This window comes from Procambarus clarkii, chromosome 5, assembly GCF_040958095.1.
Source record: "Procambarus clarkii isolate CNS0578487 chromosome 5, FALCON_Pclarkii_2.0, whole genome shotgun sequence".
NCBI lineage: Eukaryota > Metazoa > Arthropoda > Malacostraca > Decapoda > Cambaridae > Procambarus > Procambarus clarkii.
In genome coordinates this window covers 22,539,617-22,552,604 of record NC_091154.1, presented here as the reverse complement: position 1 = coordinate 22,552,604, position 12,988 = coordinate 22,539,617, and the positions used below count along the sequence as shown (strand labels likewise).

At 48.8% G+C, this 12,988-nt stretch overlaps 1 protein-coding gene across 1 annotated transcript; it reads right to left on the bottom strand.

The window, feature by feature from the left end:
- Positions 1-4,327: 4,327 nt before the first annotated feature.
- Positions 4,328-5,689, bottom strand: LOC123765531 (putative testis-expressed protein 13C). The gene has a single exon (XM_045754186.2). The coding sequence runs from the start codon at positions 5,687-5,689 to the stop codon at positions 4,328-4,330; it is 1,362 nt and encodes a 453-aa protein (XP_045610142.2).
- Positions 5,690-12,988: the final 7,299 nt, after the last annotated feature.

The following is a 12,988-nucleotide window of genomic DNA, read 5'->3' as shown; positions in this document are numbered from 1 at the left end:
ACAACAGTATATACTCGCCTGTATATTAATCCATTTATTCAAAATAATTGTCCTATTAATTCGTTTACATAACGATATTGGTTAATTTATTCCTAGGAGAGGTTAGGTTATGCCTAGGAGAGGTTAGGTTATGCCTAGGAGAGGTTAGGTTATGACTAGGAGAGGTTAGGTTATGACTAGGAGAGGTTAGGTTATGCCTAGGAGAGGTTAGGTTATGCCTAGGAGAGATTAGGTTATGCCTAGGAGAGATTAGGTTATGCCTAGGAGAGGTTAGGTTATGCCTAGGAGAGGTTAGGTTATGATTAGGAGAGGTTAGGTTATGACTAGGAGAGGTTAGGTTATGCCGAGGAGAGGTTAGGTTATGCCTAGGAGAGGTTAGGTTATGCCTAGGAGAGGTTAGGTTATGACTAGGAGAGGTTAGGTTATGCCTAGGAGAGGTTAGGTTATGCCTAGGAGAGATTAGGTTATGCCTAGGAGAGGTTATGCCTAGGAAAGGTTATACCTAGTAAAGGTTATGCCTAAGAGAGGTTAGCCCAGGAGAGGTTAGTTATGCCCAGGAGAGGTTAGTTATGCCCAGGAGAGGCTAGCTATGCCCAGGAGATGTTAGTTATGCCTAGAAGACGTTAGATATGCCCAGGAGGGGTTAGTTATGCCCAGGAGAGGTTAGTTATGCAGAGGAGAGGTTTGTTATGCCCAGGAGAGGTTAGGTTATGCCTAGGAGAGAGGTTAGTTGTGCCCCGGATAGATTAGTTATGCCCAGGAGAGGTTAGTTATGCCCAGGAAAGGTTAGGTATGCCCAGGAGAGGTTAGTTATGCCCAGGAGAGGTTAGTTATGCCCAGGAGAGTTTAGTTATGCCCAGAGAGATTAGTTATGCCCAGGAGAGGTTAGGTTATGCCAAGGAGGGGTTAGATATGCCCAGGAGAGGTTAGTTATGCCCAGGAGAGGTTAGTTATGCCCAGGAGATGTTTAGGATGCCCAGCAGAGGTTAGGTATGCCCCAGGAGAGGTTAGTTAAGCCCAGAAGAGGTTAGTTAGGCCCAGGAGAGATTAGATATGCCCAGGAGAGTTAAGGATGCCTAGCAGAGATTAGGTATGCCCCAGGAGAGGTTAGTCAAGCCCAGAAGAGGTTAGTTAGGCCCAGGAGAGATTAGATATGCCCAGGAGAGATTAGTTATGCCCAGGATAAGTTAGTTATGCCCAGGAGATGTTAGGTATGCCCAGGAGACGTCAGGTTATGCCTAGGAGGGGTTAGATATGCCCAGGAGAAGTTTGTTATGCCCAGGAGAGGTTTGATATGCCCAAGAGAGGTTAGGGTATGCCCAGAAGAGGTTAGTTATGCCCAGGAGAGGTTACGTATTCCTAGAAAAGGTTAGGTATGCTAAGGAGAGGTAAGATATGCCCCGGAGAGATTAGTTATGCCTAGGAGAGGTTATTTAAGCCCAGAGAGATTAGTTATGCCCGGGAGAGATTAGTTATGCCCTTGAGAGGTTAGTTATGCCCAGAAGAGGTTAGTTATGCCCAAGAGAGGTTAGGTATGCCCAGGAAAGGTTAGGGATGCCCAGAAGAGGTTAGGTATGCCCCAGGAGAGGTTAGTTAAGCCCAGAAGAGTTTAGTTATTCCCCGGAGAAATTAGATAAACACAGGAGAGGTTAGTTATGCCCAGAAGACGTTAGATATGCCTATAAGACGTTAGTTATGCCCAGGAGAGGTTAGTTATGCTCAGGAGAGGTTAGGTTATGACCAGAAGAGGTTTGGTATGCCCAGGAAAGGTTAGGTATGCCCAGGAGAGGTTAGTTACGCCCAGGAGAGTTTAGATGTGCCCAGGAGAGGTTAGGTTATGCCCAGGAGAAGTACGTTATGCGCCGGAGAGGTAAGTTATGCTCAGGAGGGGTTAGGTTATGCCTAGGTGAGGTTAGGTTATGCCCAGGATAGGTTAGTTATGCCCAGGAGAGGTTAGTTATACCCAGGAGAGGTTAGATTATGCCCAGAATAGGTTAGGTATATCCAGGAGAGGTTAGTTATGCCCAGGAGAAGTTTGTTATGCCCAGGAGAGATTAAGCTATGCCCAGGTGAGGATAGTTAAGCTCAGGAGAGGTTAGGTTATGCCCAGGAGAGGTTAGGTTATGCCTAGGAGAGGGTAGATATGCCCAGAAGTGGTTACGTATGAACAGGAGAGGTTAGGTTATGCTCAGAAGACGTTAGTTATGCCGCGGAGAGGCATAACTAACTTCTAACCTGGTTATGCCCAGGAGAGGTTAGGTTATGCCCAGGAGAGGTTAGTTATGCCTATGAGAGGATAGTTATGCCCAGGAGAGATTAGTTACGCCCAGGAGAGGTTAGGTTATGCCCAGGAGAAGTAAGTTATGCGCCGGAGAGGTAAGTTATGCTCAGGAGGGGTTAGGTTATGCCTAGGTGAGGTTAGGTTATGCCCAGGATAGGTTAGTTATGCCAAGGAGAAGTTAATTGTGCCCAAGGAGAGGTTCGTTATGGTCAAAAGAGGTTAGTTATGCACAGGAGAGTTTAGTTATTGTCAGGAGAGGTTATGCTATGCCCAGGAGAGGTTAGGTGTGCCCAGGAGAGGTTAAGGATGCCCAGGAGGTGTTAGTTATGCCCCGGAGAGGTTAGTTATGCCCAGGAGAGTTTAGGTATGCCCCGAAGAGATTAGGAATGTCCACGAGAGTTTAGTTGTGCCCAGGAGAGGTTAGGTTATGCCCAGAAGAGGTTAGGTTATGCCCAGGAGAGGTTAGGTATACCCAGGAGAGGTTAGGGATGCCCAGGAGGGGTTAGTTATGCCCAGGAGATGTCAGGTGTGCCCCCTAGTGGTTAGGGATTCCCAGAAGAGGCTAGTTATGCCCAGGAGAGGTTAGGGTATGCGTAGGAGATGTTAGGTTATGCCCAGGAGAAGTTAGGTGTGCCCAAGAGAGGTTAGGTTATGCCCAGGAGAGGTTAGGTATGCCCGGAAAAGGTTAAATTATGCCCAAAAGAGGTTAGTTATGCCCAGGAGAGGTTAGTTATTCCCAGGAGAGGTTTGGTTATGCCCAGGAGAGGTTAAGTTATGCCCATGAGAGGTTAGCTATGCCCAGGAGATGTTAGTTATGCCCCCTAGAGGTTAGTTATGCCCAGGAGAGATTAGTTATGCCCCGAAGAGATTAGGTATGCCCACGAGAGTTTAGTTGTGCCCAGGAGAGGTTAGGTTATGCCCAGAAGAGGATAGGTTATGCCCAGGAGAGGTTTGGTTATGCCCAGGAGAGGTTAAGCTATGCCCATGAGAGGTTAGTTATGCCCAGGAGATGTTAGTTATGCCCCCTAGAGGTTAGTTATGCCCAGGAGAGATTAGTTATGCTCCGAAGAGATTAGGTACGCCCACGAGAGTTTAGGTGTGCCCAGGAGAGGTTAGGTTATGCCCAGAAGAGGATAGGTTATGCCCAGGAGAGGTTAGGTATACCCAGGAGAGGTTAGGGATGCCCAGAAGGGGTTAGTTATGCCCAGGAGATGTTAGGTATGCCCTGGAGTGGTTAGGGACCCTTAGGGATGTTAACAATAACGTCACTTTTGGCTCGTATGCGGACTATGGCCAAATTTGGACGTAATTTGAAATGAAATCGACTCACAAAAGTGACGTACTGTTCCGTTTTCTGTTTGAGTCGTCCGGCCGACTCTGTAAGGTTAAAATAGATGACTTTCAATTCACCTTTTTCATAACGCTTTGAAACTTTATGAGAATTTCCTGCCCACCTAACCTATCATAGGACCCTTAACTTACTGTTGTTGAAAAAAAAATCCCAAATTTATTTACATTTTTTTTTCATTTTCAAATTACGTCCAAATTCGGCCATACGGGACAAACGGTCAAAAGCGACGTTCTTTTTAAGAGGACAGGTTGAACAGAAAGACATCCTCGTGCAGAGTTCGAACCCAGACAGCTAGGCGCTCCATACACCTTCGTATCCCTAGTCCTTTATCCACTACACCACACGGACATTCTGTCAGTGTCTTGTAAGTCCAAGGTCCTTGCTCTGCCTACCAGCGCAAGTGATGCCCACCCACTTCGGGTCGAGGATAGAGCGACGGTCTCGCTAAATGAACGTCCGTGTTCAATCCCCGACCGTCCAAGTGGTTGGGCACCATTCCTTCACCCTATCCCATCCCAAATCTTTATCCTGACCTTATCCTGATCCCAGTACTATATAGACGTGATGGCTTGGCGCCTTCTGATTACTACCTAACCCAGGATACTCACACACCATGAACACCAAACATACAAGCAATACAGGCTTCTCCAAGGTGTGTTAGTTTCTCCATGGTGTGGCACCTTCTCCATGGTGTGTTAGTTTCTCCATGGTGTGGCACCTTCTCCATGGTGTGGCAGCTTCTCCATGGTGTGGCACCTTCTCCATGGTGTGGCAGCTTCTCCATGGTGTGGCACCTTCTCCATGGTGTGGCACCTTCTCCATGGTGTGGCAGCTTCTCCAAGGTGTGGCACCTTCTCCATGGTGTGGCAGCTTCTCCATGGTGTGGCAGCTTCTCCAAGGTGTGGCACCTTCTCCATGGTGTGGCAGCTTCTCCATGGTGTGGCAGCTTCTCCAAGGTGTGGCACCTTCTCCATGGTGTGGCAGCTTCTCCATGGTGTGTTAGTTTCTCCATGGTGTGGCACCTTCTCCATGGTGTGGCACCTTCTCCAAGGTGTGGCACCTTCTCCATGGTGTGGCAGCTTCTCCATGGTGTGGCAGCTTCTCCAAGGTGTGGCACCTTCTCCATGGTGTGGCAGCTTCTCCATGGTGTGGCAGCTTCTCCAAGGTGTGGCACCTTCTCCATGGTGTGGCAGCTTCTCCATGGTGTGGCAGCTTCTCCAAGGTGTGGCACCTTCTCCATGGTGTGGCAGCTTCTCCATGGTGTGGCAGCTTCTCCATGGTGTGGCAGCTTCTCCATGGTGTGGCAGCTTCTCCATGGTGTGGCAGCTTCTCCAAGGTGTGGCAGCTTCTCCATGGTGTGGCAGCTTCTCCAAGGTGTGGCAGTTTCTCCATGGTGTGGCAGCTTCTCCATGGTGTGGCAGCTTCTCCAAGGTGTGGCAGCTTCTCCATGGTGTGGCAGCTTCTCCATGGTGTGGCAGCTTCTCCAAGGTGTGGCAGTTTCTCCATGGTGTGGCAGCTTCTCCATGGTGTGGCACCTTCTCCATGGTGTGGCACCTTCTCCATGGTGTGGCAGTTTCTCCATGGTGTGGCAGCTTCTCCATGGTGTGGCAGTTTCTCCATGGTGTGTTAGTTTCTCCATGGTGTGGCACCTTCTCCATGGTGTGGCAGCTTCTCCATGGTGTGGCAGTTTCTCCATGGTGTGGCAGCTTCTCCATGGTGTGGCACCTTCTCCATGGTGTGGCAGTTTCTCCATGGTGTGGCAGCTTCTCCATGGTGTGGCACCTTCTCCATGGTGTGGCACCTTCTCCATGGTGTGGCACCTTCTCCATGGTGTGGCACCTTCTCCATGGTGTGGCACCTTCTCCATGGTGTGGCACCTTCTCCATGGTGTGGCACCTTCTCCATGGTGTGGCACCTTCTCCATGGTGTGGCACCTTCTCCATGGTGTGGTAGCTTCTCCATGGTGTGGCAGCTTCTCCATGGTGTGGTAGCTTCTCCATGGTGTGGCACCTTCTCCATGGTGTGGCACCTTCTCCATGGTGTGGCAGCTTCTCCATGGTGTGGTAGCTTCTCCATGGTGTGGCAGCTTCTCCAAGGTGTGGCAGCGAGACAAGGTGTGACAGGCGGGACCACATCCCTGGACAGAGGGCTGACCTCCGCTAACGACCAGTTGACCATCCAATTACGGGATGCAATCAACGATGCCTTTGTGGTAGTTAGATGGCGCTAATTAACGACCACTGGCTTGTAAAATATATGGTGTGTGTTTGTGTGTGTGTGTGTGTGTGTGTGTGTGTGTGTGTGTGTGTGTGTGTGTGTGTGTGTGTGTGTGTGTGTGTGTGTGTGTGTGTGTGTGTGTGTGTGTGTGTGTGTGTGTGTACTCACCTAGTTGTACTCACCTAGTTGTTCTTGCGGGGGTTGAGATCTGGCTCTTTGGTCCCGCCTCTCAACCGTCAATCAACAGGTGTACAGGTTCCTGAGCCTATTGGGCTCTATCATATCTACCCTTGAAACTGTGTATGGAGTCAGCCTCCACCACATCACTTCCTAATGCATTCCATTTGTCAACCACTCTGACAATAAAAAAGTTATTTCTAATATCTTTGTGGCTCATTTGGGCACTCAGTTTCCACCTGTGTCCCCTAGTGCGTGTGCCCCTTGTGTTAAATAGCCTATCTTTATGAACCCTGTCGATTCCCTTGCGAATCTTGAATGTGGTGATCATGTCCCCCCTAACTCTTCTGTCTTCCAACGAAGTGAGGTTTAATTCCGTATTCTCTCCTCGTAGCTCATACCTCTCAGCTCGGGTACTTGTCAGGTGGCAAACCTTTGAACCTTTTCCAGTTTAGTCTTATGCTTGACTTGATATAGACTCCATGCTGGAGCCGCATACTCCAGGATTGGACTGACATATGTGGCATATAATGTTCTGAAAGATTCCTTACACAAGTTTCTAAAGGCCGTTCTTATGTTAGCCAACATGGCATATGCTGCTGATGTTATCCTCTTGATATGAGCTTCAGGGGACATGTCTGGCGTGATATCAACCCCCAGGTCTTTCTCTCTCTCTCTCTCTGACTCTTTAAGTATCTCATCTCCCAAATGATACCTTGTATCTTTTCTCCTGCTTCCTACCCCTATCTTCATTACATTACATTTGCTTGGGTTAAACTCTAACAGCAATTTGTTCGACTATTCCTGGAGCTTGTCCAGGTCTTCTTGAAGCCTCAAGCTGTCCTTTTCTGTCTTAATCCTTCTCATAATTTTGGCGTCGTCAGCAAACATTGAGAAGAATGAGTCTATACCTTTTGGGAGATCATTTACGTATATCAGAAACAGGATAGGTCCAAGCACAGAGCCCTGTGGGACTCCGCTGGTGACTTCACGCCATTCTGAGGTCTCTCCCTTCACTGTAACTCTCTGCTTCCTATTGCTTAGGCACTCCCCTATCCACTGGAGCGCCCTACCAGTTACTCCTGCCTGTTTCTCCAGATTATGCATCAACCTTTTATGGGGTACTGTGTCAAAGGCTTTCCGACAGTCCAAAAACATGCAGTCGCCCATCCTTCTCTTTCTTGCTTAATCTTTGTCACCTGATCGTAGAATTCTATCAAGCCTGTAAGGCAAGATTTACCCTCCCTGAACCCATGTTGATGGGTTGTCACGAAGTCTCTTCTCTCCAGATGTGTTACTAGGTTTTTTCTCACAATCTTCTCCATCACCTTGCATGGTATACAAGTTAAGGACACTGGCCTGTAGTTCAGTGCCTCTTGTCTGTCACCCTTTTTGTATATTGGTACTACATTAGCAGTCTTCCATATTTCTGGTAGGTCTCCCGTTTCCAGTGACCTACTATACACTATGGAGAGTGGCAAGCAAAGTGCTCCTGCACACTCTTTCAGTACCCATGGTGAGATTCCGTCCAGCCCAACAGCTTTTCTCACGTCCAGCTCCAATAGGTACTTCTTGACCTCATCTCTTGTAATTTCGAACCTTTCCAAGGTCACCTAGTTTGCTGCCACCTCTCCTAGCGCCGTGACTTCTCCCTGTTCTATTGTAAAGACCTCCTGGAACCTTTTGTTGAGTTCTTCACACACTCCTTTGTCATTCTCTGTGTACCTGTCCTCGCCCACCCTAAGTTTCATCACCTGTTCCTTCACTGTTGTCTTCCTCCTGGTGTGACTGTGTAGTAGCTTTGGTTCGGTCTTGGCTTTATTAGCTATATCATTTTCATACCTTTTCTCAGCTGTTCTTCTCACACTAACATATTCGTTCCTGGTTCTCTGGTATCTCTCTCTACTTTCTGGTGTTCTGTTATTACGGAAGTTTCTACATGCCCTTTTGTTCAGCTCCTTTGCTTTCATACATTCCATATTAAACCACAGATTCTTCCTTTGCTTCTCTGTTTTTTCCTGTCGGGCTGGGACAAACCTGCTTACAGCCTCCTGACATTTTTGGGTGACATAGTCCATCATGTCTTGTACGGACTTGGTTCCGAGTTCTGTGTCCCAATGTATATCCCATAGGAATTTATTCATCTCCTCATAGTTTCCCTTTCGGTACGCCAGCCCTTTGTTTCCTAGTTCTTTTTTGGGGGTGATAATTCCTAGCTCAACCAGGTACTCAAAGCTCAATACACTATGATCACTCATTCCCAAGGGGGCTTCCAACTTAACTTCCCTTATATCTGGCTCATTTAGGGTAAATATCAGATGAAGCAAGACTGGTTCATCCCCTCCTCTCATTCTTGTCGGTCCCTTGATGTGTTGACTTAGAAAGTTTCTTGTTGCCACATCCAGCAGCTTAGCTCTCCATTTGTCTGGGCCTCCATGTGGGTCTCTGTTCCCCCAATCTATCTTCCCATGGTTGAAGTGTCCCATGATTAGTAGTCTGGATCCGTTCCTGCTAGCCACAGAAGCTGCTCTCTCTATTATATTGATGGTGGCCATGTTGTTTCTATCATATTCCTGTCTGGGTCTTCTGTCATTCGGTGGGGGGTTATATATGACTATTACTATAATTTTCTGTCCTCCAGTTTCTATGGTGCCTGATATGTAGGCACTGAAACCTTCACAGTTCTGAATTACCATCTCTTCGAAACTCCAACCTTCTCTTAGTAGCAGAGCTACACCACCTCCTCCTCTCCCTTCTCTCTCTTTCCTCACTACATAGTAGCCCTGTGGAAACACTGTGCTTGTTATAGTTTTCGTTAGCTTTGTTTCTGTGAGTGCTATTATGTCTGGGTTTTCTTCTAGTGCCCATTCTCCGAGTTCACTTGTTTTATTTGTAATCCCATCTATGTTAGTGTACATTGCCTTGAAGCTCACTTTCTTCTATTCATTTTCTTGTCCCTTTCTTGGCGAGCATTCTGCTGGTGTGGGAAGCTGTTCCGTGGGTGAAAAGATCTGTGAGGTGGTTTGCAGGGTCTCAGAGGATTTTGGGGTGGGGGGGGGGGTAGGGGTTTAAGGGAAGGGGGGACAGGTAGGGTGTGGGTTAGGGAGATAGGGGTGACATGGAGGATACGGGGTGAGGGGGGAGGAGGGATAGGGAGGGTATGGGATGAAGGGGGAGGGGAGACAGGGGGGGAAAGGTGGGAGGAAGGACATGACGGGAATGGGGAAGGGGTGTCAGGGTCAGAATGGGGTGTTTGGGTGGGGGCAGGTAGGGTAAGGGGAAGGGAGGGATTCCATGCAGAGGGGGGGGTGGTGTTGCCCTCCCCTCTGGTGTTGCTGGGATGCTGATCTTGGGTTCCCCTCTTGTCTCTAGGACTGTTGTGTTAGGGGCTGTGATTTCCTGGTTTGCTCCTCTCTCCCTGCGCTTCCTCCTTGCCTCTGCTGCCCTGGATCTCTCCTCCTTCGTCCTGTCCCTCTGCAGGAATACTTTTTTTGTATCCCTCCACTTGCTGCAGACGACTCTTCCTTTCGAGAATATCCTCCTTCGTGGTTTCGTTTGTAAACACCACCTTTACAAGTCGGTTTCTGTCCTTGTTGTACCAGCCCAACCTGAAAACCTTCTCAATGTTTTGTTCAGCCCCTTCCATCTGTAACCCCTTCAGTAGCCCATGTACTGCCTCTCTATCCTTGCTATTCCATTCTTGCCTGTTGGATCCTTCCTGTTCTTTGATGCCTACAACTACCACTGATCTTTTTCTCTCCAGCAGCTGAATGGTGCACCTTGCTGCTTCCTGTGAGGTAGCAGCATGCATGGCTACCTTCCTCACTGTGGCCATTGCTTCTGAGCTCTTTTTCAGTATGTCCGCAAATGTTTCAGGTACAGAGGCATTTCCTTCCAATGTAACATTCCCAACTTCCCTTTGGATGATAATCTGATGCTCGGTCTCTTTATTTTTCTCTGTGAGGGATTTGATCTCCTCCCTTGCTGATGTCAGCTCACTTTACAGGTTGTTAATTGTAATCCTCATTTCCTGCATCTCACTCCTGAATTCCTCCCGAACTTGGGTTAGCATCTCCTTCGTTTGGTCAATCTGGCTGCTTCCATTGTCCCTGTTGCGGCCTCCTGCCATTTTGGCCCTTGTCAACCTTGTCAAGAGAGAGAGCAAGAGAGAGAGAGAGAGAGAGAGCAAGGGAGAGAGAGAGAGAGAGAGAGAGAGAGAGAGAGAGAGAGAGAGAGAGAGAGAGAGAGAGAGAGAGAGAGAGAGAGAGAGAGAGAGAGAGAGAGAGAGAGAGAGAGAGAGAGAGAGAGAGAGAGAGAGAGAGAGAGAGAGAGAGAGAGAGAGAGAGAGAGAGAGAGAGAGAGAGAGAGAGAGAGAGAGAGAGAGAGAGAGAGAGAGAGAGAGAGAGAGAGAGAGAGAGAAGAGAGAGAGAGAGAGAGCAAGAGAGAGAGAGAGAGCAAGAGAGCAAGAGAGCAAGAGAGAGAGAGAGAGAGCAAGAGAGCAAGAGAGAGAGAGCTAGAGAGAGCAAGAGAGCAAGAGAGAGAGAGCAAGAGAGAGAGAGAGAGAGAGAGAGAGAGAGAGAGAGAGAGAGAGAGAGAGAGAGAGAGAGAGAGAGAGAGAGAGAGAGAGAGAGAGAGAGAGAGAGAGAGAGAGAGAGAGAGAGAGAGAGAGAGAGAGAGAGAGAGAGAGAGAGAGAGAGAGAGAGAGAGAGAGAGAGAGAGAGAGAGAGAGAGAGAGAGAGAGAGAGAGAGAGAGAGAGAGAGAGAGAACGTGTGTGTGCGTGTGTTTGCGTGGGATGTGGGTTAAGAGGAGGTGTGGTGTTGTCTGCAGATTACGGCAGGTAAGAGAAGGGGTAAGAGAGGGGGTGGATTCTGAGTGAGGATTTTATTCCCTTTTCATAAAAGGTGTTAATCCCTTCCAGCCTGACTGGACGTATGTGTGAGTGCATGCGTGTGCATGTGTGCGTGTGATTGTTTTTGCGTGTGTGCTTGCTTGCAAACGTACGTGTGCGTGCGTGCGTGTGTGTGTGCCTGCGTGTGTTACGGGGGTCCCGTAATATGTCAACCGCTACCCAAATTGAGCCACTTTGATATTTTAAATGTATCTAATATACTGAACAAGAATTTGATAATATTTTACCTCGCACTGTACACCTGATTAATTAACAAGAGAAGGGTACATACCAGTCTGCCTTTCCGCTCACACAACTAGATGAGTATGATGATGTATGGTTGATGGGGCTCCGTTCTCGCCTTCCACTTGGTGACTCACTAAGTACTAGTAGATTGATGATGGCGATTCTTCTCTATCTACACAAAGCTCTGGAGTCAGTCACTGTATCGTTGTGTTCCAGTTCACTAATTTACTTTACCACTGATCACAGTCACCACCCAACAAACACAATCAGGTAGTTCCACGGCGGGTCGTCCCACCTGGCCGTCAGGTCAGGTCGCTCCACGCCGTCCTCCACACTTATATGCACTGGTGCTGCCACTAGCTCCACTTTGGTTTTTTCGCACTATCACTAGCGATATGACTACGGTATGTTGCACCCTGCTAGCTACACACTGCGAGAGGCCAAATACTATGATCTAGCCTCTATACTCCTTCAATGTCCCGAGAAATTGACGAATTTCCGCGAACCTCACTAATCGTGTCTCTTCCCTACCGTCGTCGGCCTAATACTAATGTGTGTGTGTGTGTGTGTGTGTGTAAGAGCTGGCGGATGTGTGTGTGTGTGTGTAAGAGCAGGCGGATGTGTGTGTGTGTGTGTGTGTAAGAGCAGGCGGATGTGTGTGTGTGTGTGTAAGAGCTGGCGGATGTGTGTGTGTGTGTGTAAGAGCAGGCGGATGTGTGTGTGTGTGTGTGTGTAAGAGCAGGCGGATGTGTGTGTGTGTGTGTAAGAGCTGGCGGATGTGTGTGTGTGTGTGTAAGAGCAGGCGGATGTGTGTATGTGTGTGTAAGAGCTGGCGGATGTGTGTGTGTGTGTGTAAGAGCAGGCGGATGTGTGTGTGTGTGTGTGTAAGAGCTGGCGGATGTGTGTGTGTGTGTGTAAGAGCAGGCGGATGTGTGTATGTGTGTGTGTGTGAGAGCAGGCGGATGTGTGTGTGTGTGTGTAAGAGCTGGCGGATGTGTGTGTGTGTGTGTAAGAGCAGGCGGATGTGTGTGTGTGTGTGTAAGAGCTGGCGGATGTGTGTGTGTGTGTAAGAGCAGGCGGATGTGTGTGTGTGTGTAAGAGCAGGCGGATGTGTGTGTGTGTGTGTAAGAGCAGGCGGATGTGTGTGTGTGTGTGTGTGTAAGAGCAGGCGGATGTGTGTGTGTGTGTGTGTGTAAGAGCAGGTGGATGTGTGTGTGTGTGTGTAAGAGCAGGCGGATGTGTGTGTGTGTGTGTAAGAGCAGGCGGATGTGTGTGTGTGTGTGTAAGAGCTGGCGGATGTGTGTGTGTGTGTAAGAGCAGGCGGATGTGTGTGTGTGTGTGTGTGTAAGAGCAGGTGGATGTGTGTGTGTGTGTGTGTGTAAGAGCAGGTGGATGTGTGTGTGTGTGTGTAAGAGCTGGCGGATGTGTGTGTGTGTGTGTAAGAGCAGGCGGATGTGTGTGTGTGTGTGTAAGAGCAGGCGGATGTGTGTGTGTGTGTGTGTAAGAGCAGGCGGATGTGTGTGTGTGTGTGTGTAAGAGCAGGCGGATGTGTGTGTGTGTGTGTGTGTAAGAGCAGGCGGATGTGTGTGTGTGTGTGTGTGTGTGTGTGTGTGTGTGTGTGTGTGTGTGTGTGTGTGTGTGTGTGTGTGTGTGTGTGTGTGTGTGTGTGTGTAAGAGCAGGCGGATGTGTGTGTGTGTGTGTGTGTGTAAGAGCAGGCGGATGTGTGTGTGTGTGTAAGAGCAGGTGGATGTGTGTGTGTGTGTGTAAGAGCAGGCGGATGTGTGTGTGTGTGTGTAAGAGCAGGCGGATGTGTGTGTGTGTGTGTA

Coding starts and splice junctions, on each gene's coding strand:
- LOC123765531 (XM_045754186.2), bottom strand. CDS start 5,689: ATGGAGAAGCTGCCACACCATGGAGAAGGTGCCACACCATGGAGAAGG.